At 39.4% G+C, this 19,711-nt stretch overlaps 2 protein-coding genes across 2 annotated transcripts in view; one reads left to right on the forward strand and one right to left on the reverse strand.

Annotated features, from left to right (window-relative positions):
• The window catches only part of CRY1 (cryptochrome circadian regulator 1), a 59,812-nt gene that overhangs the window by 22,636 nt on the left and 17,465 nt on the right, over nt 1-19,711 (reverse strand). The window contains exon 2 of the mRNA XM_080935660.1: nt 2,911-3,019. Within this exon, the coding sequence (XP_080791786.1) occupies nt 2,911-3,019 (109 nt within the window). The remainder of the gene's footprint in view (nt 1-2,910; nt 3,020-19,711) is intronic.
• Nucleotides 12,905-13,315, forward strand: LOC308435204 (histone H3.3A-like; the record flags this gene model as incomplete). Its single annotated transcript, XM_080935884.1, has 1 exon — nt 12,905-13,315. The coding sequence occupies one exon, from the start codon at nt 12,905-12,907 to the stop codon at nt 13,313-13,315; it is 411 nt and encodes a 136-aa protein (XP_080792010.1).

Raw genomic sequence — 19,711 nt, forward strand, 5'->3', positions numbered from 1 at the left:
AAACAGTACGCAGAGAATGACGTGGATGTGGAGGAGAAAAGGAACTGTCTGAGCCACACTCACCAATTCTTTCTCCTAAACTCATTAAGCTCTCCATTACTCATTTCTTTCCAGAGAATAAATTAATGGACATATTTCTATAATTCCTTCCTTTCTATAATAATGAAAACTATTCACTTTCCCCGAGTGCTGCTGAAGGGACTCACACATATTCTCTTGCTATTGATTTTTAATTTATTTCTGTCGAAGTCAGAAAGTACAGTTTGTGAGACTTCAGTGTCTGATACCTATTTAATGAGTGAGTGTGGTCCATTTTGATAAATGCTTTTTGTGTATCTGTCTACTCTGTAATTTCTGGATGTCCTGTTCTACAAATAGCAGGTACATCAAACTAATTGATGACAGTGAATAAGCCCAGCGCTCTCCTTTTCATGTTGCTGAAGGGAAAACCAGAGTAAATGGAGGTTCTCTCCCGATGTGTGAGGTGTGAGTATTCATGTACCTATATTACATTCAGTAATAATGTATTTATTAATGTGTGTGTGTGTGTGTGTGTGTGTGTGTGTGTGACCATGCATGCCTCCACATCCGTGTGGAGGAGGTCAAAGGACAACTTGCAGCAGTCACTTATCTCCTTAAACCAAGTGGATCCAGATCAAACTCAAGATGGCAGACCTGGTGACAAGGGCTTTTCCCTGCTAAACCATCCACTGACTCTGTAAGTTGGCTTAAAACAATCAAATTCTACCCAGAAGAAAACATTTAAAACTATGTTTGAATTTCTTACTTTTATTTTGCCTGCATGTGCGAAGTGTTTCATAATGCATGCAGTGTTCTTAGGAGCCAGAAGAGGGCACTGGATGTCCTGGAACTGGAGTTCCGGGTAACTATGAGCTGTTCTGTGGGTTCTGGACCAGATTCAGGTCTTCAGGAAGAACAGTAAGTGTTCTTAACCACTGAGCCCTCTCTCCAGTCTCACAGCAGAAAATTCGGCACAATACAAAAAAAGTTGTTGGCCTGAGAAAAAGATTTATCTAAAAACAAAATAGAAATCTTGGTATTTGTAATAACCAAAATCTTAGTTCTCCACTATTTATAAGCTGTGAATAAGGTTTCACCATTATTTCCAGTCGGCTTTCTTCCACACTCCTAGGTTAAGTGAAAATTCTACTGTAGTGAGCAGTTTCTACTAGCTAAGTATTAAATGTTTCTTCCATCCTAGCAAAAAAAGAAAGGAAGGAAGGAAAACAAAGTTAAGTAATACTGATTTGTTTCCAGCATTGGAGACCTTCTCCTTCAGGAAAAGGAACATTTATTTTTCATTAGAAATACTGCTATTTTTGCTGGGCATGGTGTACAAGCCTTTAATTCTAGCACAGGGGAGGCAAAGGCAAGATGAATCTCTGAGTTTGAGGCCAGCCTGGTCTACAGAGAAACCTTCTCTCAAAACCCTGGGGAATGGGGAAAAGGCAATTTTATAAAAATATAATAAATATCTGCAACCTAACGTGTGTGTGTGTTTGTGTGTGTGTGTCTTAGGAAGCGTATATGTAGTAAGTAGGAAGGAAATAATATAAAAGGGTAGTTAAGAAAATCAGCTTCTGTCTGCTCTGAGATACTGAGATGACCTAACTGTATGATCTTGGCCAATTCATTTAATTTCCCTTAGACCAAATTTTCCATTTGAGAAGTTTTCACTGGAATAAAATCAGGATGGTCCCAGATGTCCTTCAGTGTCTTTTCCTGTTGTGGTAAAAACACAAGCAACTTAAGAGCATAGCTCCCTGAAGCAGTTTGATCACATGACATGTACAAGATGCAGAGAGTGAGGAACCATGCTGCTTCTCAGCCTAACTTCTCCACTCGGTCCAGGATCTCAGCCAGGGAATGGTGCCACCCACAGTGGATGAGCCTTCCCACCTCAATCAACACAGTCAAGACAATTCCCCACAGTCATGTCTCCTCGAAAATTTTAAGTTTCATCAAGTTGACAGCCAAGATTAACCATACTGCCCTCTTGGGGCTGGAGGGATGGCTCAGCGGTTAAGAGCACTGACTGCTCTTCCAGAGGTCCTGAGTTCAATTCCCAGCAACCACATGGTGGCTCACAACCATCTATAATGAGATCTTGTGCCCTCTTCTGGCTTGCAAGCATACATGCAGGGAAAACATTGTATACATAATAAATAAATAAATCTTTAAAAATATTATCTCAGAAGGAACATAAATGTGGACAAAGATGCTCACTGGCAATATCTGTATTAGCACGAGACCTAAATGAAGAATAGCCAAAGATTAAATAGGAAACCAGCAAAAGAAACAGCAACGCAGCTATAAATGTCACTACTACAGAGCTCTATAAAAGACGCGGTGTGTAGTATGAAATGACTTCCAGCATGTGGATAAGGCACAGAAGGCTGCGTGTATGTTCTCAGTTGAAGCAGAGAACAGCTAACAGACACAAAGGTGGGTATGTAAGCACTCATAACTTCTTGTTCATTCGATGGGTGTGTCTATGTGCATACAGTCATGTGAATAGTTGCTGCTCTTTGGGGAAAACTAATAGTCTGAGGTCAAAGAAGGAACTTGTCTTTTGCAGCTTTCTCTACTGTCTAATTTTATTTATTGGCACTGTCACTGAAGAAATGAGCCTCAATTTTGATTTTTCAAGACAGGGCTTCTCTGTGTAGCCCTGGCTGTCCCTGAACTCAGAGACCTCTGCCTCTGCCTCACAAGTGCTGGGATTAAAGTGTGTGCCACCACTGCCTGACCAAAATTTTTTATTTAAAATAATATTGCCTATATTTTCATCATTTATTTACCAAATATACTGTTTACCAAATGTTTGTTTACAGGTATTTTATTTTCTTCAGCAAAAATCATTACTTATACATATAGTTTTCAAGTTACCTTGAAAAGCCTGGGAAATACATCAGCTGGCTGTCCCCGAATCACAAACAGACGAGAATTTAATTTTCGTAGATTGGCATCAAGATCCTCAAGACACTGAAGCAAAAATCTAGAGAGAAAATATTATAACTCATAAGATATGCATTTAGAAGGTATAAAATATAACATTGGGTTATTCTACAAGGATAAATGCTAACTTGTCATTCTATTTACTGGTAGCTCAGTATTTTAAGAAACCATGATTAAAATAGTTTTTTTAAATTACATCACAATCCCCAATACTTTAAGCAAGTCTTGAATGAAATCACTAACTTTCATTTAAACAATCTAGTAAAAATTAACTTGTAAACAAAAGAATATGTAAACAAAATTACAGCAATTAAATGAACTAGTTTCATTGTTCGAACCTGAGAAATGGAATTTTTCTAATAAAAGAGTCTCTTTGAGCACCTGAGTTACCCGATGTGGGGTGCTGTTACACAGCAGTAAGCAAACATGTGAGAGAAGGCTGCGGGCCTCAAACTCAAGGTCAGCCTGGGACACATGAAACTTTGCAACACAAAACAAAATAAGGAAGCAAACAAACAGAGTGAGTATTTTTCTAGAGAATATTACAGTCACTTAGGCGAGAGAAACCATAATGTCCTTTTCTAAATTAAGACAACAGACACTAAGTCATATGAGATTAGCTTTTGACTGTAGAGAATACCAGAAGTTACAGGCACCAGCCACATGTGTAGTCTTTAAGGGCAGCAGTCACCACACTAACAGCAGAGGAGGTTACATCACACGGCAATGTCCCGAAAGTCTGCGTAAGTCTGGATATTATCTTGTGTTTTGTCCACTCTCATGCTACCAACACCCAAAGGTCTCACTGATATTGCTACAACTGTAGTTATTAGTGACCTAAGTGTTCTATTATGTCTGACATAGGGCCACAGTGATATACCCATGTAGACAGAGACACTCATCATTCCATCTTAGGAAGTCTAGTGGTGTTGTTAAACAAACAGAATAAAACACTGTTCTCACTTTTCCATCTTAACTACCATCTTTCTTAATTTGAAATTACTTACCAACACCTGAACCCTACTCCAACTCACAACTACAGTATCTATTTTGAGAGAAGGCTGCTGTTAGTAGATACACACTGACAAAAACATCTGAGGCTCCTAAATCTGTGCACAAGTATACATTCTCTAATAAGTGAGAAGTGTTTATAAGCAGTCATGGAACTTCATGTGTTTTCTTAGCAAGATTCTTTGGGAGCTGTGGGGACAAGACACATGGTCTCATGTAGCTCAGGCTAGCCTTGAGTTTGCTATAAAGTCAAGGATGGCCTTAAACTTCTGATCCTGAGTTCTGGGATTCTAAGTATGTGTCACAATGCTAGGTTTCTTTATATAGCGCAAAAAGACTGAATCCAGCATTTCTCACATGTGAGGCAAGCATTCAATTCAGCAATTGTAGCCCCAGAAGAAGTGTTTTATTTAAAAAAATAAAAATTGTTAAAGATTATTTGTGAGTGTGTGGCTGAAAGAGTGAATATTCATGTATGTGTGGGGGAGGGGAGGGGTGCACATCACCGGAGGACTGGAAAGGGTCAGATACTCTTGTCTGTAACTCTCCACCCATTCCTCTCTCTCTGAACCTGGAGCTCACACTTAACTCTGCTCTACAGGCAGACAGCAAGCCTCAACAACCCTGCTGTGCTTCTCCGAAGCACCAGTATCACTGGCATTTGAGAGGCACCAGGATTGTCACATGTTTGCTAGGATCTGAACTCTGGTCCTCAGAATTATGCAGGGCCTCAAGCTCACCTCTCAGCAAGGTATATCTGAGACATCTTAGATGTTAATAAAAATCAAATAGTTTTTTTTGGTAAAAGAAATAGAATGCACTAGTTTGCTGAAGTAAAAAGAGCATAAAGCTCACATGACCTACAGAGTAAATCCAAGGCAGAGGTAATCTCTGCATCTTTGCTGTTATCACTACGTCCATGTTTTCTATTGAAACTCCAAAGAAGAGTTTTTCCTGCTAAACTTAACAGTGGAGCCATGTCTATAAGAGGTAAGGTGGGAAAAGACAGAAACACCAAAAGGATGTAACTAGTTTATAAGATGAACAGCTAAGTGTAGATTAACATCATGCACATGAATTCATATTCATGCACCTACAAAAACTCATATACATCATACACAATACAGAAAATATATGGGTATTTCTTTGATCGAATAAAATTTATAGTGCATGTGTCAATGTTTAGATCTGCATAAGTAATTTGAAAGTTAATTACCAAGTTACTTTTCATATCTACCCTTGAGAAATGAAGTTTTGGGTAGAGATAAAAACTACTAGTATTAGCTTCATTTAAAAAAAAAAAATCTCAGAATTGACAAGCAGCACACACTCCTTCAGAATAGAAAGGGTGGGACAGTATCTCTTGCACTTGGTTTACTGGTGCTGAGCACCTTTACAGAGCGATAGATGATTTCACGTTTCCTAGCACCCACTGCATAGATGTTCCATATCTTAACAAGTCTAGCAGTATTACTCACTGATCAACTGTGGAAAATCTTAAATTTCTGTCTATAAACCTGAAGTGCAATAGGACCCACACCATGGGAATTCTTGTGAGTCAGTGCATGAGGCTCACGGAACAATGTCTGTGCACACTGAGCACTGTTGTGTTATTCAATACTTTTCAGGTTCTTCCTTGCTACCAACTTCTATTTTTACTACAGTAATTCTAGTTTTATCTCTTGTTTATATTTACTGCAGTGTCTTAAAATAGATCTGCCTACAAATAATCTCTATCACCACAATCCATCTCAGTAAACATTATCAAATCATTGCGAGGCATATGATCTTGTACAAAGGTCTTCAAAACTCATTCCTTATATAGTAAGAACAAAGTATGCTCTCAGCTACCACCCAATGGTCTCAGGGTCATTTCTAACCCGCTCCCTACAGCTCCCTATACCAAGATACTATTCTTTGTACACATTCATTCTCTTGGGACATGTGATCTATTTTTTCTTCAGTCTGAAATCGTTTTGCCAATTCCTATCTCAAGTTTTTATCTTATTAAGTCTAAAGTCTTAGAGTTGAAAGTACTTTCTCTATTCTCTCAACTGTCAGAGGAGAATGTATTGAGTCCTAGAGAAAATTCAAACGGTTTCTTATAGCACACAAAACTGCATACAAGCATGTATGCACATGTTTACATACATACATACATACACACACACATACACATACACACACACACACACACACACACACACACACACACACACACACACACCACTCATCTCTGTGGATTTCATATTAAGTACCTGTGTCTGATTTGTAATTACATGGCTTTCTTAACCTATTTTTAGTTGGTAGATCTGGTAAATATCATAGGTCTTGCATAATCTACTGAAAAGACTTGAAGTAGGGTAAGATGCTAGTAGGCTTGTTTTACACAGCTTTTGCAAGGATAAGAAACACATAAAACTAACTAGTAGCACAATGGCTAATATCTATTAAATAGAAGTTGTTACTTTCCCTTCAGAATAATTGCTAAAGGTGAGCAGGGAGGTACGAACTCCCAGTACTCAAGATGTGGAACAGGAGGACCCCAAGTTCAAGGGCTATATAGGCAGACCTACGAGACCCATCTTAAAAAAGAAAGAAAAGGGTCATACCTGTTTTAGAAAATAAAACCCCATGTCTTCAAATATGCACATAGGAAAGAGTGGGTTAGTCGGATGCTCAGCTCATACAGAACTTCACTGTGCACCTTTATCTGAATGTGACTGTACCCAAGGCTTGATTCTCCCCAGTGACAGTGCCAATAAACATCTATTTATTTAAAGGTACAGTACAATAAAACTCAAAACAGGCTGATCTTAAGGCCTGTAACTCTGTGGCAGTGCTACAGAAAAATAAGTCTTCAATAGTGTAGGTTCAAAGTATCACGTCACTGAACAGTGACATTTTTTTTAATGATAAAAACTATTATTTGAAAACTATACAAAATCTAACCCTTTGTCCTTTGTCCTCAGTTTAGAATGGGGTCACTGAGTTCAGATTGTGTGCTCCAGAGGACATCATTTCAACATTCATATATTATAAAGATGTGTCTTAACACATCAGTCAACACTGAACAGACAAATTTGGCATACACTGCAGAGTCTCGTACTCCCATTTGAAGGTTTGGCTAATAAAACAACAGGCTGGTCTTTAAATAGGCCGAATGATAGTAAAACTCACTATAATCCTTTATGTATAGAAGCACAACTTAATTACAATACTGAATGATCCACTCTGAAATAAAGAGATGAATGCACTTCTTCATTTTAAACATTTTAAGGAATTTTCCTCTAGAAATCACTACCCTTTACTACTATAAAAACATACATGTAGTAACTTCCTTATGCCACTTCCAAAAGATGATTTCAACATGAATCAACAGAAATAGTTTCTAAAGTAGGTCATCGCTATAGCAACCAGTGGGTGGTTTAGCATACTCCCATCACAATGACCTACTTTCTAGTCTGTGCTACAACAGCTTATATAACTAGTATTTCTAGTTCTGTCTATAAAATATTCTGGAAAAGGCAATGGCAAGATACAACATAATCCCACTACTACTGAAAACAAGACATTATGAATTCACATAATACACCCATATGTTCTGTGCCACAGTTTCTACACTGTGTCATATACAGTTATCAGTGGAAACTACTCTCAGACTTTCTAAGCTAAAGCCATACAATGTTGACCCTAGAGACCTGACTTAAAGAATATATTCTAAAATCATTAAAATTACATGAAGAACATCTCCATGTATTCTGTACATATGAAAAAGAAAAGATGTGGACCTACTATCATAAAAAAAATGGAGGTTTTCAGCCATACCCAAGTATTTGATCAGAGATTTTAAAATTACAAATAGCAATTTGTGTGTCTCTAAGCATGGAATAAGGATTTTATATGCTCCATTTTTAAAATGTCCAGTGAATTCTTAGTGCTTGCATTTATTATGTCAACTGTGACACACACTTTCCTAACATCCAATACAGGATTTATCCAGATGAAGTATACATCATGAAGATGAGTTCTGCACTTGTCAGTCTCAAAATTAAGAGCACAGATCCAGAGACTTATATCAGAACAAAAAGTTGCTTTTACAATGCTTCGTTTAAAATCCAAAACAAAATGTATAGACATCCCTCTCATAACTCCTCGAAAAGAAACCAAGAGAGGCAGAACGGGGCTTTTAGTGTGGGTGCTCAGGTGTGACCCAAGAAAGTGATTACACGTGCATTCCAACCGTAGAACCCTCGCTCAGCAGGGTCAAGGCTCTAGGTTCAGTTCTCAAACATCAACAATTAAGGAATTAAAGAAGTAATGGGAAAAGTTAAAGGCGGTCCTGGCAGTGCACACTTTTGTCTAGCACTAGAATCCCAGGACTGATACAGGAGACTCTGAGCTCAAGAGTCTGACACTGACAGACAGTAAGACCTTGTCTGAAGAAGAGAGACATAGATAATAATATTACATTCAGAGCTGCAGCACCAGCAGACTGGGGAAGTTGTGTCCCCGCTACCTCAAACAGAATGAGCCCTACTGTTCTTGGTGATGAGATTCCCTGCAGCAATAAACATGATTTACTGAAGTTCTAAAGCTTCTCTTGAGGTGCACAGGTAGTAAATGAACCCAGAAAACCTCTATATAAAATAGTATTCAGTATCCTTGGTTTGGTACACAATGAATTTAGACTTCCATTCAGAAGATAAGAACTTTGTTCTGGACTTCAGTCTGAGACTACAGTTACTGTCCGAGGCACCACATGCTACATAAGGATAGCACCACACTTCCAGCCTCTCTCCAACAGTCGGCTAGCTTTCTTCAGCCATTTGAACAACCATAACTGCCTTCCTTCCAAGGAGTGACAACTAATTTCATTCACAGTTTATGAAAGCTAAAACTGTGATGCCATAATGGCCACAGAACTAGGAAGGGAACCAAACATGTGCACCAATTACAGAAGCACACTGCACCCGTCTAGTATAAACAACTGGGTAGCACAAATGCATAATATTGACACACTATGAAAAAGCAGAGGAAGAGAGCATTTCTTATCCCTTCCTTCTCTAAAGTAGGGAAAATAGTAAAATTCAAGGATACAGTGAAGTAAAAAGAGTCTTTAAATATCAATACAACTTAATGGAGGTAAAGAAAGAGATGGAGAATTACTAGCCATTGGCCAGCAATTTTTGATTAAGGCCAGGCTTAACACTTTCCAATGCCCACATAATCCCTGAAATATAACAAAAGTGTTATAAATAGCTATCTAGTTAATCAACAAACAAATTGAATCAAGCTTTAAAATGCTTCACATGATACAATTAAATAGTCAATGGACAAGTAGAAAAGAAAAGGAATATTTGGTGCATGTCTGTTTTTATAGACATAAAGGTATATATCCCTACAATATCACATTCAAAACATCTACAATCCCTGCTCCTCTATTTGTCCCTTTATTTCCTCCCATGAGTGTTTTGTTCTTTCTTAGAAGGACTGAGGCATCCACCTTCTGGAGTTCCTTCTCTTTGAACTTCATAAGTTCTGTAAATTGTTTCTTGGGTATTCAAGCTTTTGGGACTAGTATCTGCTTATCAGTGAGTGCATATCATAAGTGTTCTTTTGTGACTGGGTTACCTCACTCAGGATGATAGCTTCAAGTTCCATCCATTTGCCTAGGAATTTCATGAAGGCATTGTTTCTAATAGCTGAGTAGTGCTCCATTGTGTAAATGTACCACACTTTCTGTATCCATTCCACTGTTGAAGGACATCTGGGTTCTTTCCAGCTTCTGGTTATTATAAATAGGGCTGATATGAACATGGTGGAACATGCGTCCTTGTTAGATGCTGGAGCTTCTTTTGGGTATATGCCCAGGAGTGGTATAGCTAGGTCCTGAGGTAGTACTATGTCCAAATTTCTGAGGAACTGCCAGACTGATTTCCAGAGTGGTTGTACCAGTTTACAATTCCACCAACAGTGGAGGAGTGTTCCTCTTTCTCTATATCCTGCCTCACGTGGGGATCCACCCCATATGCAGCCACTAAACCCAAGCACTACTGCTGATGCCAAGTTGTGCTTACTGGAAAGAACCTGATATAGATGCCTCCTCAGAGCTCTGCCAGAGTCATATTGATACAGATGAGGATGCTCGCAGCTAACCATCAGACTGAGCACAAGGACCCCAATGAAGGAGCTAGAGAAAGGACTGAAAGAGCTAAAAGGGTCTGCAACCCCATGGGAAGAGCAAAATTATTAATTAACCAAACCCACCACAGCTCCCAGGGACTAAAATACCAACCAATGAATTTGCACAGAGAGACCAGGTACATATGCAGCAGAGGATGGCATTCTCTGGCATCAATGGGAGGAGAGGCCTTTGGTCCAGTGAAGGTGCGTTTTTTCCAGTGTAGGGAAATGCCAAGGTGCTGAGGTAGGAGAGGGTGGTTGGAAGAGGGAGCACCTTCATGGAGGCAATGGGAGGGGTAGAGAGGATGGGATTGGGGGAAGGGGACAACATCTGAAATGTAAATACAGAGAATGTCCAAGGGGGGGGAAGAAAGATGGATGGAAATGCTAGAAGCACATTGTCCATGTATGATATTTTTAAATATATATATATATATATATATATATATATATATATATATATATATATATATATATTAAAAATAAAAAAGCTGAATTGAGAAACAAACAAACAAAACAACTACAGTTGAAAACTTATGCACATTTTCCAAAACTCAGCTATGAAATGAAATAAAAGTTTTAATTTGGGGATAGTGAGATGACTCAGTGGGTAGAGGCACTTGCCACCAAGCCCGCAGACCTCAGTTCAATCCCTGGGATCCACATGGTAAAAGGAGAGAACAGGCTCCTGCAGTTATTCTCTGGTCTGTGGGTTGATGTCAAGGAGATACATGATTGGACAGCAGAGAGTCAGGCAGGGACAAAGGTTTTGTAAGGTGGTAGGGAAGAGGAAGGCTGAGGACACAGCATGGAGGCAGACACAGATGGTCCTCTCTGCACACCTCTACACTGATACAGGTTGTTAGGAATATTTTATAAGAAATGGATGTGTACAGGATGATCTGACTTGTCTTGGTGGGCAAACTGTATCATAACAATTGGATCAGAGTATTTTGGTGTGTTCTTTGATGTGGCGACTTAATTCAGTTCAAAAGAGGGTATAGTGGTGGAACACACAAAGCCCGTCTTGGAGTTGGAATGTATGTATGAGGTGTGGTAACAACCTGCCAAGGGAAAGTGAGTGAAAACAGCTGCTCCACCCGGGTCAGAAGCCGGGGGAGGGGGTCTACACACAGCTCCGTGGCTCTGCAGTCAGCGTGGCTCCTTGTGGAGTGTGGCACTCAGGAACTGGGTGCTGAACTCTTTTTTAATACTTACCACAAGAGGAGAGAATAGATTCTGTAGTTATTCTCTGGTCTCCAAATACAGACTATGTAATGTGTGCATGTGTATATGTGCAAGCCCATGTATGCACGCAAGTGTGCAGAGAGACAGACAGACACACACACATAAATGTAAAAATATTTAGATTTTAAAAAGAATTTAAGGGCTAAAAAGATGGATCAGCAGGTAAAGGTTAAATTTACAACCAAAACATCAGAAAATTGAATGAGTATGTCTGACTCCGAAGTTGTGCTCTCTGCATTATATAACACTGCTTTTCCATAGAGCATGCAATAAGACACTGGAGTGACTTAGGTAATGCCATTTACTTAGACAGTTGTCAAACCTCTACCCACGGATCGTCACATCTGCCTTGGCAACATAGTTGAGATTTCTATAACCTGACCATAGTCCAGATGTATTAATCAAAGTAATTACTGTATGCTAAAATAACTAAAGAAGGTATATGTCAAAGATAACTCATGTTGTATCTGAAATAATTACTATGCTCTTCCAGAAATAACATCTCAAGGTTACTCTGACCCTCACCTAACTTTGATATAAATTATGTTCTTTGTGGGGTTTGTCTCTTAAAATGCTGAATCCCTGAACTTAGGCACCAAGAGATGAACCTGCTTTTGGTTCCTGGCTAATAAGGAACTCACCATTTTTAATTGGCTTAATCAGCATGGTTGTCTGTATCTTTCTCACACGAATTATTACAAGAGAATGCTTCAGAGAAATTAATCAGACAGCTTTAAGAATACAAGGCCGACAGAAGCTGGTCTCTCCCTTTTCCTTCTGTGACAGAATCCTGCAGAAGAACTTACAGAGGAAGGCTGCTTCTTAGCCCACAGATTTCAGTCCATGGGCATTTTGCTTAAGTTAGAGCACAATGGTAGGGAGCATGAGGGCCACCTCCTGGTGGACAGGGGCAGTCAGAATGAAAACATCAGGAAAGACCTATCTCTTCAGGGCATTCCCACCCCACCCCACCATGCACTTCTTCCAACTAGGCCCCACATTCTAGTTTCTACTATTTCCCATTAATGCTACCAACATATGAATCCATCAATGAACTAAGCAATGTATAAAAGCACGTCATGATCTAAAAGCCTTTCAATAGTGCCACAAGCCAGAGACACATGGGTCAGGAGGACAGGGAGTCACCCGATGGAAACATCTCCCCCAGACACAGGTGCTCCACAGGTACTGACTCTTCACTCATGCCCTCTCACAGAAGAAAACTCTGTGTGTGCGTGCGTGCGTGCGTGTGTGTGTGTGTGTGTGTGTGTGTGTGTGTGTAACTCTTATGTGCTCTGGGTTAGGCAAGAATGATACGTGTCAACCAATCAACACACTGAAGCAGGAAAGGCAATTAAAGTAAACAGCATTCGTACATCAAGAACACTCATGAATTGTGTTCGCAGCCTTTGCCGCGCCACCTCTCCCTTGCTGAGCTCCAGTGGAAGGAGAAGGAGGTAAGTAAGGAGGTGCCCATACCATGGCTCGTACAAAGCCGACTGCCCACAAATCCACCGGTGGTAAAGCACCCAGGAAACAACTGGCTACAAAAGACACTGGCAAGAGTGCGCCCTCTACTGGAGGGGTGAAGAAACCTCATCGTTACAGGCCTGGCTCTGTGGCACTCCGTGAAATCAGACGCTATGAGAAGTCCACTGAACTTCTGATTCACAAGCTCCCCTTTCAGCGTCTGGTGCGAGAAATTGCTCAGGACATTAAAACAGATCTGCGCTTCCAGAGCGCAGCCATTGGTGCTTTGCAGGAGGCAAGTGAGGCCTATCTGGTTGGCCTTTTTGAAGATACCAACCTGTGTGCTATCCATGCCAAACGTGTAACAATTATGCCAAAAGATATCCAGCTAGCATGCCGCATACTCGGGGAACGTGCTTAAGAGTCCACTATGAGGGGCTGGAGAGATGGATCAGCGGTTAAGAGTACTGACTGCTCTTCCAGAGGTCCTGAGTTCAAATCCCAGCAACCACATGGTGGCTCACAACCATCTGTAATGGAATCTGATGCCCTCTTCTGGTGTGTCTGAAGACAGCTAGCTACAGTGTACTTACATGTAATAAATAAATAAAAAAAAAAAAAAAAAAAAGAGTCCACTATGAGGGGAAACATTTCATTCTCAAAAAAAAATTTTTTTTCCCTTCTTCCTGTTATCAGTAGTTCTGAATGACAGATATTTTTCCATGGGGTCAAAGGTACCTAAGTATATGATTTTGAGTGCAAACGGGACAGAATCAGGTGTTGGCAGTTTCTCCACGTTCATTTGTGTGTGAATTTTTAATATAAATGCAAGATATAAAGCACTAATGCAAGTAAAATGTTTCAGTGACCACATTTCAACAGTTCAACTTTATAACAATTATAAATAAACCTGTTAAAATTTTTCTGGACAATGCCAGCATTTGGATTTTTTTTTAAAAAAATAAGGAAATTTCTTATTGACAGCAACTAAATGGTGTTTGTAGCATTTTTACCATCCAGTAGATTCTATTCATTCACCATATTGTCCTACATGCGAGTACACGTTTTTAATGTTGTCTGTCTTCTGTGCTGTTCCTGTAAATTTGCTATTAAAATACATTAAACTATAAAAAAACACTCATAACTTCGGAGAATGGTGGGGTAAGTGTTATTGAAAATCATAACTATATTAAGCATCATACTTTCTAAAATAATGTGACTATCCCTCAAGTTTTACCATTTCAAAATGTATTAAAATTCAATGCCAAATGAAGCCTTTACTAACCTTACGGACAGCACACTGGATTGAGATACTCTAACAGAAATAGCTTATAAACTAACAAACAACAACAGAATTGAACATTTCCTAAAATAGTTCCCTGGGCTAAAGTCAGCATTAGCCTGAGGATTTCTACAAAGCTCAGAAAACCTGAGTTTAATCCAGGTTAAGGAAGACAGAAAATAAAAGCCCAAGGCTCATCAGAGTAAGGAAGCTAATAATAGACCCTCCTTATCTAGTCAGAGCTTCCCAAAGCTCTGTTCCCACTGCAAATATAAATATGACAAATATGAAATCACGGAATAAGTCAGTATAAAAAACTGCCTATTCCTTCCCAGACTTGAAGGATATAAGGTTTACCTTGAGTGGAAAGAGTAAAATATCAAATTTACAGTGGGCAACAGTGGCACAGTCAGAAAAAGCCCCATCAGAGAAAGCAAACCGCACTAATTCACATCAGTGTCACATGTCAGGTGATGCGGCAGGAGACCACGAAGTAGTTTGTTTCCTTTTGTGTATGTGAGTGTGTGTCTGCATGTGAGTGTGTACTATGTGCATGCCTGGGGCCCATGGGATCAAAAAAAGGGCACTGTATCTCTTGAACCTGGAGTTACAGACAGCAGTGAACTCCCTCGTGGGCACCGGGAACTGAGCTGGGTCCCCTGTAAGAGCTCAGGTGCTCTTAACCACTGACCCATCTTTCCAGTCCCAAGAAGACCGTTTTAACACGACATTTTCCTAATCCTATGGCTCCAGTCTAATCAAGAAAAAAAATCAGACAAACCCAAACTTAGGTCCAACCTTCAGAATATAAAAACAATATTCAAAACCATAAAGGTCATAAAAATGTGTGAAAATCCTGAGAAACGGTTACAAAGCAGATGAAAGAAATATTTACTATACCCAATGTTATGCTTTGTATGGAATTCTAGAACAGAAAAAAAAAACAATAATGAAATCTGAATAACACCTAGACTTTAGTGACTAATGTAGTATCTCACTTTTGATAAAAATACTACTAGAGGGAACTGGAGATAATATATTTTTTTCTGTAATGCACACTGCCTACATATCTAAAACAATTCAAAATGTATTTTATTGACAAATATCTGCCCTGAGAACGTGTTATCTCACTGAAAATTCAAGGAATTTCCAAGATAGAAAATGTTTCCAGCAGAGCCCTGCATTTAGAGCAGTGCCGCCCACATCTGTAGTAGTAGTAGTCAGAGACGGCTGATATCTCTCTGCACCTTCTCATGCCCCTGCCTCCCACAGGAGTACATGTAATTCCAACCCCCAAATAACAAATCCTTTGAGATTCTTAACTTGAATACATGCTACAAAGAGATCCCACCAAAAGTTCCACTGTAAATCAATCACAAAATAGAGGAGAATAACTTGAGCTGCACATTGAGAGATCTGAAAACATTTGAGAACTTTTTACCACCCATGAAAGTACTAATTCAAGAAACACATGGATCTTAAGCAAGGTAACAAGGAGAAAGATTTAGGCAGGCTTTTGTGGGGAGGGAAGAGTTTAAAGAAAGAAAAAGAAAACAAAGAGAAACCTGGAGAGGGGTATGAGGCCATGGAGACAATGGTTTAGGAAATGCCTAGAGCTGAACAGTAATGAAGACATGGCTACACCTTGTTAAACACAACCTAAGTGGTCCTGTGTTAGTCTGTTGCCTCACTACAACAAAATGTCTGCGATAACGAACTTTATCAAGAGCAACAGTGTACTTAGATCATAGTTTTGGAGGTTGGAATACAGGGTGGACCTCTGTGCCACAGGTAATGGTGGGCTGTGGAGGGAAATGGGTCATATCTGTAGCTGCAAAGAGGAAAGAATGAAAAGTGGCTGTGGGCCTTCTGTCCTTTCTGAGAGCATGTTAATGACCAGAGCACTTCCTACGAGACTCTGCCTTCCGGAAGAGTCCACCACCTCACAAGAGCACCCACTAGTGGAGTCATGGAACTTTGGGGAACACACAACCCAATGCCTAAACCACAATAGGAGTTTAAAAGGAAATACCTCGGCTTAAATACTTACTAGAAAGAAGACTTTAAGTTAGAAAAATAGCAGGAACCCCTAAAAGAGTAGAAAAGGGAAATTATAATGATATGAAAACAACACAAATTCATAACAGAAAAAGGTCAAAGTTATCACGTAAAGAAAGTAATATGAGCAGGAATATAAAAATAAGAAGTGTAACAGCTCATGCCTACAATTCCAGCACTTGGCAGCTGAGTCAGGACAGTTACTGTGAGTTTGAAGCCAGCCTAGGCTACAGAGTGAAATCTTGTCTCAAGAAAACAAAATGAAGTAAAATAAAACAAAAGAAAATATATAAACTTCTAGTAAGACCAAGAAAATAACAGGGCAAAATAAGTAGTATCAAGGGGGAGGGAAGGCATAATCTCAGATACTAGTGGTTTTAAATTAGGCAATATGGAGAAATGTTATGCAAACAAAGAACAAACTTCAGGGTCTGTGGGAGAGGGCTATCAGCAGTCACAGAGACCTCATGCTGATCCCCAGTGTCTGTGTAAGGGTTTGACACAGTATTGTGTGTCTACACTCCCAGAGCTAAAGAAGTAGAGACAAGATCCCTGGGGCTTGCTATCACCCTGTTTAACTGAGTTAGTAAATTCACTGAGACTCTGTCTCAAAAAAAAAAAGGTGGAAAATAATTTTAAAAGACACTCAAATATGGCCTCTGGCTTCCATATTCACCCCCCCCCCACACACGTGAGGGGAGATCATGTAGACAAAAATAAAAAACTTAAGATGAAGTAAGTTCCTTACTACACATGACCTGAAGAAATATATAGTTTACCAAAATGGACTCAAGAGCAAAAGCAACGCATGAAATGATCCTAATAGCTACTAAAAACATTGATATCAGTGTAGTGACATCTACTCAGAAGGTAGAAACAAAAGGAGTTCAAGGTCAGCCTAGCCTGCATGAGACTTGTCTCAAAAAATAGAGCTAGGTGGGTGGTGGGTAGGTAAGAATCAATAGTTAAAATGTTACAAAGAAATCACAACTTTACAGAAAAATTTTATTAAACATTCAAGGAATAAATAATTTTAATTTTTCAGAGATTCTTGTTTCATAAAGAGGACAGATCAAAAATTAAAATTTCCTTATTCCTTTTTGATCTCAAAAGAGAAAATACAAAACAAAACTACAGCTATTTATAATCTAGAAATCATATTCCCTGTCTATTTTTAGACACTCCTGTGTGTGACTGCACAAACTCAGGCTAAATCAAGTGTAACAGACACCTGTAGGCTTTAGAGGACTTATATATAACTAAATAGCATCTGCCTAATAAGTTCTTAAAAGTGTGCTGTCCTAGATCTAGGCCTGATTCTCTCTGTAGTCTGAACAGTCTAACTTTAAATTGCTGGTCTTGAGATTAATAATAGTAAAACAATTTCTGCTTTAAAACCCCTCCATAACAGGCAGATGTTAACTATTTAGGTATGCTGAAGATTTGACTAATGGTCAAGATCTTTTTCATATGGACAGTCAGAACCATGTAAAACCACCGATTATCCTTTCATCAATCTACCAAAACCTCAGAGAGTTGATTCCGAATCACACACTGATGTGGTCTCTGGCAATAGAGGAAAACAACAACTACTACTAGTGTTACAAAGTTTGCATGTTAGAAAGTGTCTATCACTATCAGACAGAAAATCTCTTTGTATACACAATAATCCTTTGATGTAAGTCGTATTAATTTCCTAATGATGGACACTGAGGCATGTAAAAAGCGGCAAAGTCAGACATTGAACCTTGTCTACTTGGTGTAAACTCCAACCTCCTGAAGCACCACGGGGAATGAGGATGGCTATGACCTGTATGGAGAAGTCTGAGAGCAGTGGTACTGAGGTGGGGCTACAGCTTTATATAGTATGTTACTCAGTTTTCAGTGTAACACACACCCGAGGTAAATACATTCCTAAAAGGAAAACCATCCTTCGGACTCACAGGCTTGGAGGTTTCACTCCATGACCATAGAGCTGCTGCTTTTGCTGCTTTTGCTGCTGTTGCTGCTTTTGCTGCTTTTAGGTACAGCAGCAGCACATCATGGCAGAAGTGTGTGGCTGGAACAAAATTGCTTTCTCCATGATCCAGAAACAAGAGAAAAGGGAAGAGACTGGAAGATAAAGGCTCCACAGTCCTCTTCAGAAGTATATCCCCACTATCTCAAATAATTCCCACTGAACCCCAAACTATTAAAGGTTTCATCAGCTCCCATAACTCTACTGGCTGAGGGGAAAATCTTTTACATAAAAGGTGGCCTTTGGGCTATATTCCAGATGCCCCACAGAAGGGTTTGCTGATCTTATGCCACTGACCATGCGCACACCTGCTTGAGAAGGTGACTTTAGACTGTCCTCCAAATATCCCCATCTCAGTAAGCTTCACTTACTCGTTGGAATATCACAGACTTTTTAGCTAGTTTATACTGTAGCCCCAGGCAGTTACCCCCTAAACAGTACCTTTACCATTCCAGTTGCTTTCATCTGCTGGGCTCTAAAAGAACCAGAGAGGCATACAGGGGACTTGCCTCAGCTAAGCACCTCCTCACCCAGTTCACTGTCCATGGTAGTAGCACAGCTTTGACAGACTGCAGAGAAGGCAAGTGAATAGCATCAGAAAGACAAACCGGACAACGGTGAGCACTCTCCTAGCATCTGTGACTTCTTTCTTATAAACTCCACATTTACAACTAGAGCAAATCTTAACAGTTTTTAAGATTTAAATTACAACTGCTGCTTTTACAGAACACCACAGACAAATCATTATGAAGTTCTCTGAGACTGGGACGTCCAAGACTGAGAACAGGGGCACATTTGCTCAGTCTTCTAGCTGTGCAGAAACATGGCAAGGGGGCTAGCAAGCACACTGGAGACAGCAGAATTGGGCAGGAGTCAACTCTTGGGACAGCTTATTGCAAAACAGAACCTCAATCAATTCATGAGGAATAACTACAGGACCTACTCACCTCTTAAAACTCCAGTTAATACTGCCACAAAGTCAATTACATTTCAATAGGAGCTTTGGCAGAAACACGCCTGCCATTGTCACATATGTAAACCATTACAGACCTGGGATGAGCAAGAACCAAATGGTGTCAATGTATTCCAAGATATTTGTGCTGTTAGAGTAGTAAATAAACTATTTATTTTGGTTTTGAGAAGTTGGTTATGTTTGCTGTTGTTTTTAGATACCCACTAGAAGAACACTGAAATAAATTATAACAATTACAGAATGAAGAAAAATAATATAATAAAAGTTTTTTTATTAGAGAAATACAAGTCAAAATTACAATGAAATATCATTTTTAGTTACTAAGTCATTATTACCAGAAAAGAATAATAATAAATTCTGGCAAGGTCAAGGAGGAAGAGAATTTTTGTGAATTGAGGCAACATGAACACTGTCTCAAGTGAACTAGTCCAGACATACTGGGATATATGTAGAAACTAGAAAGGCTGGGTTCATAGGAGTGTAGAGG

The sequence above is a fragment of the Micromys minutus genome, assembly GCF_963924665.1.
Source record: "Micromys minutus genome assembly, chromosome: 22".
Taxonomy (NCBI): domain Eukaryota; kingdom Metazoa; phylum Chordata; class Mammalia; order Rodentia; family Muridae; genus Micromys; species Micromys minutus.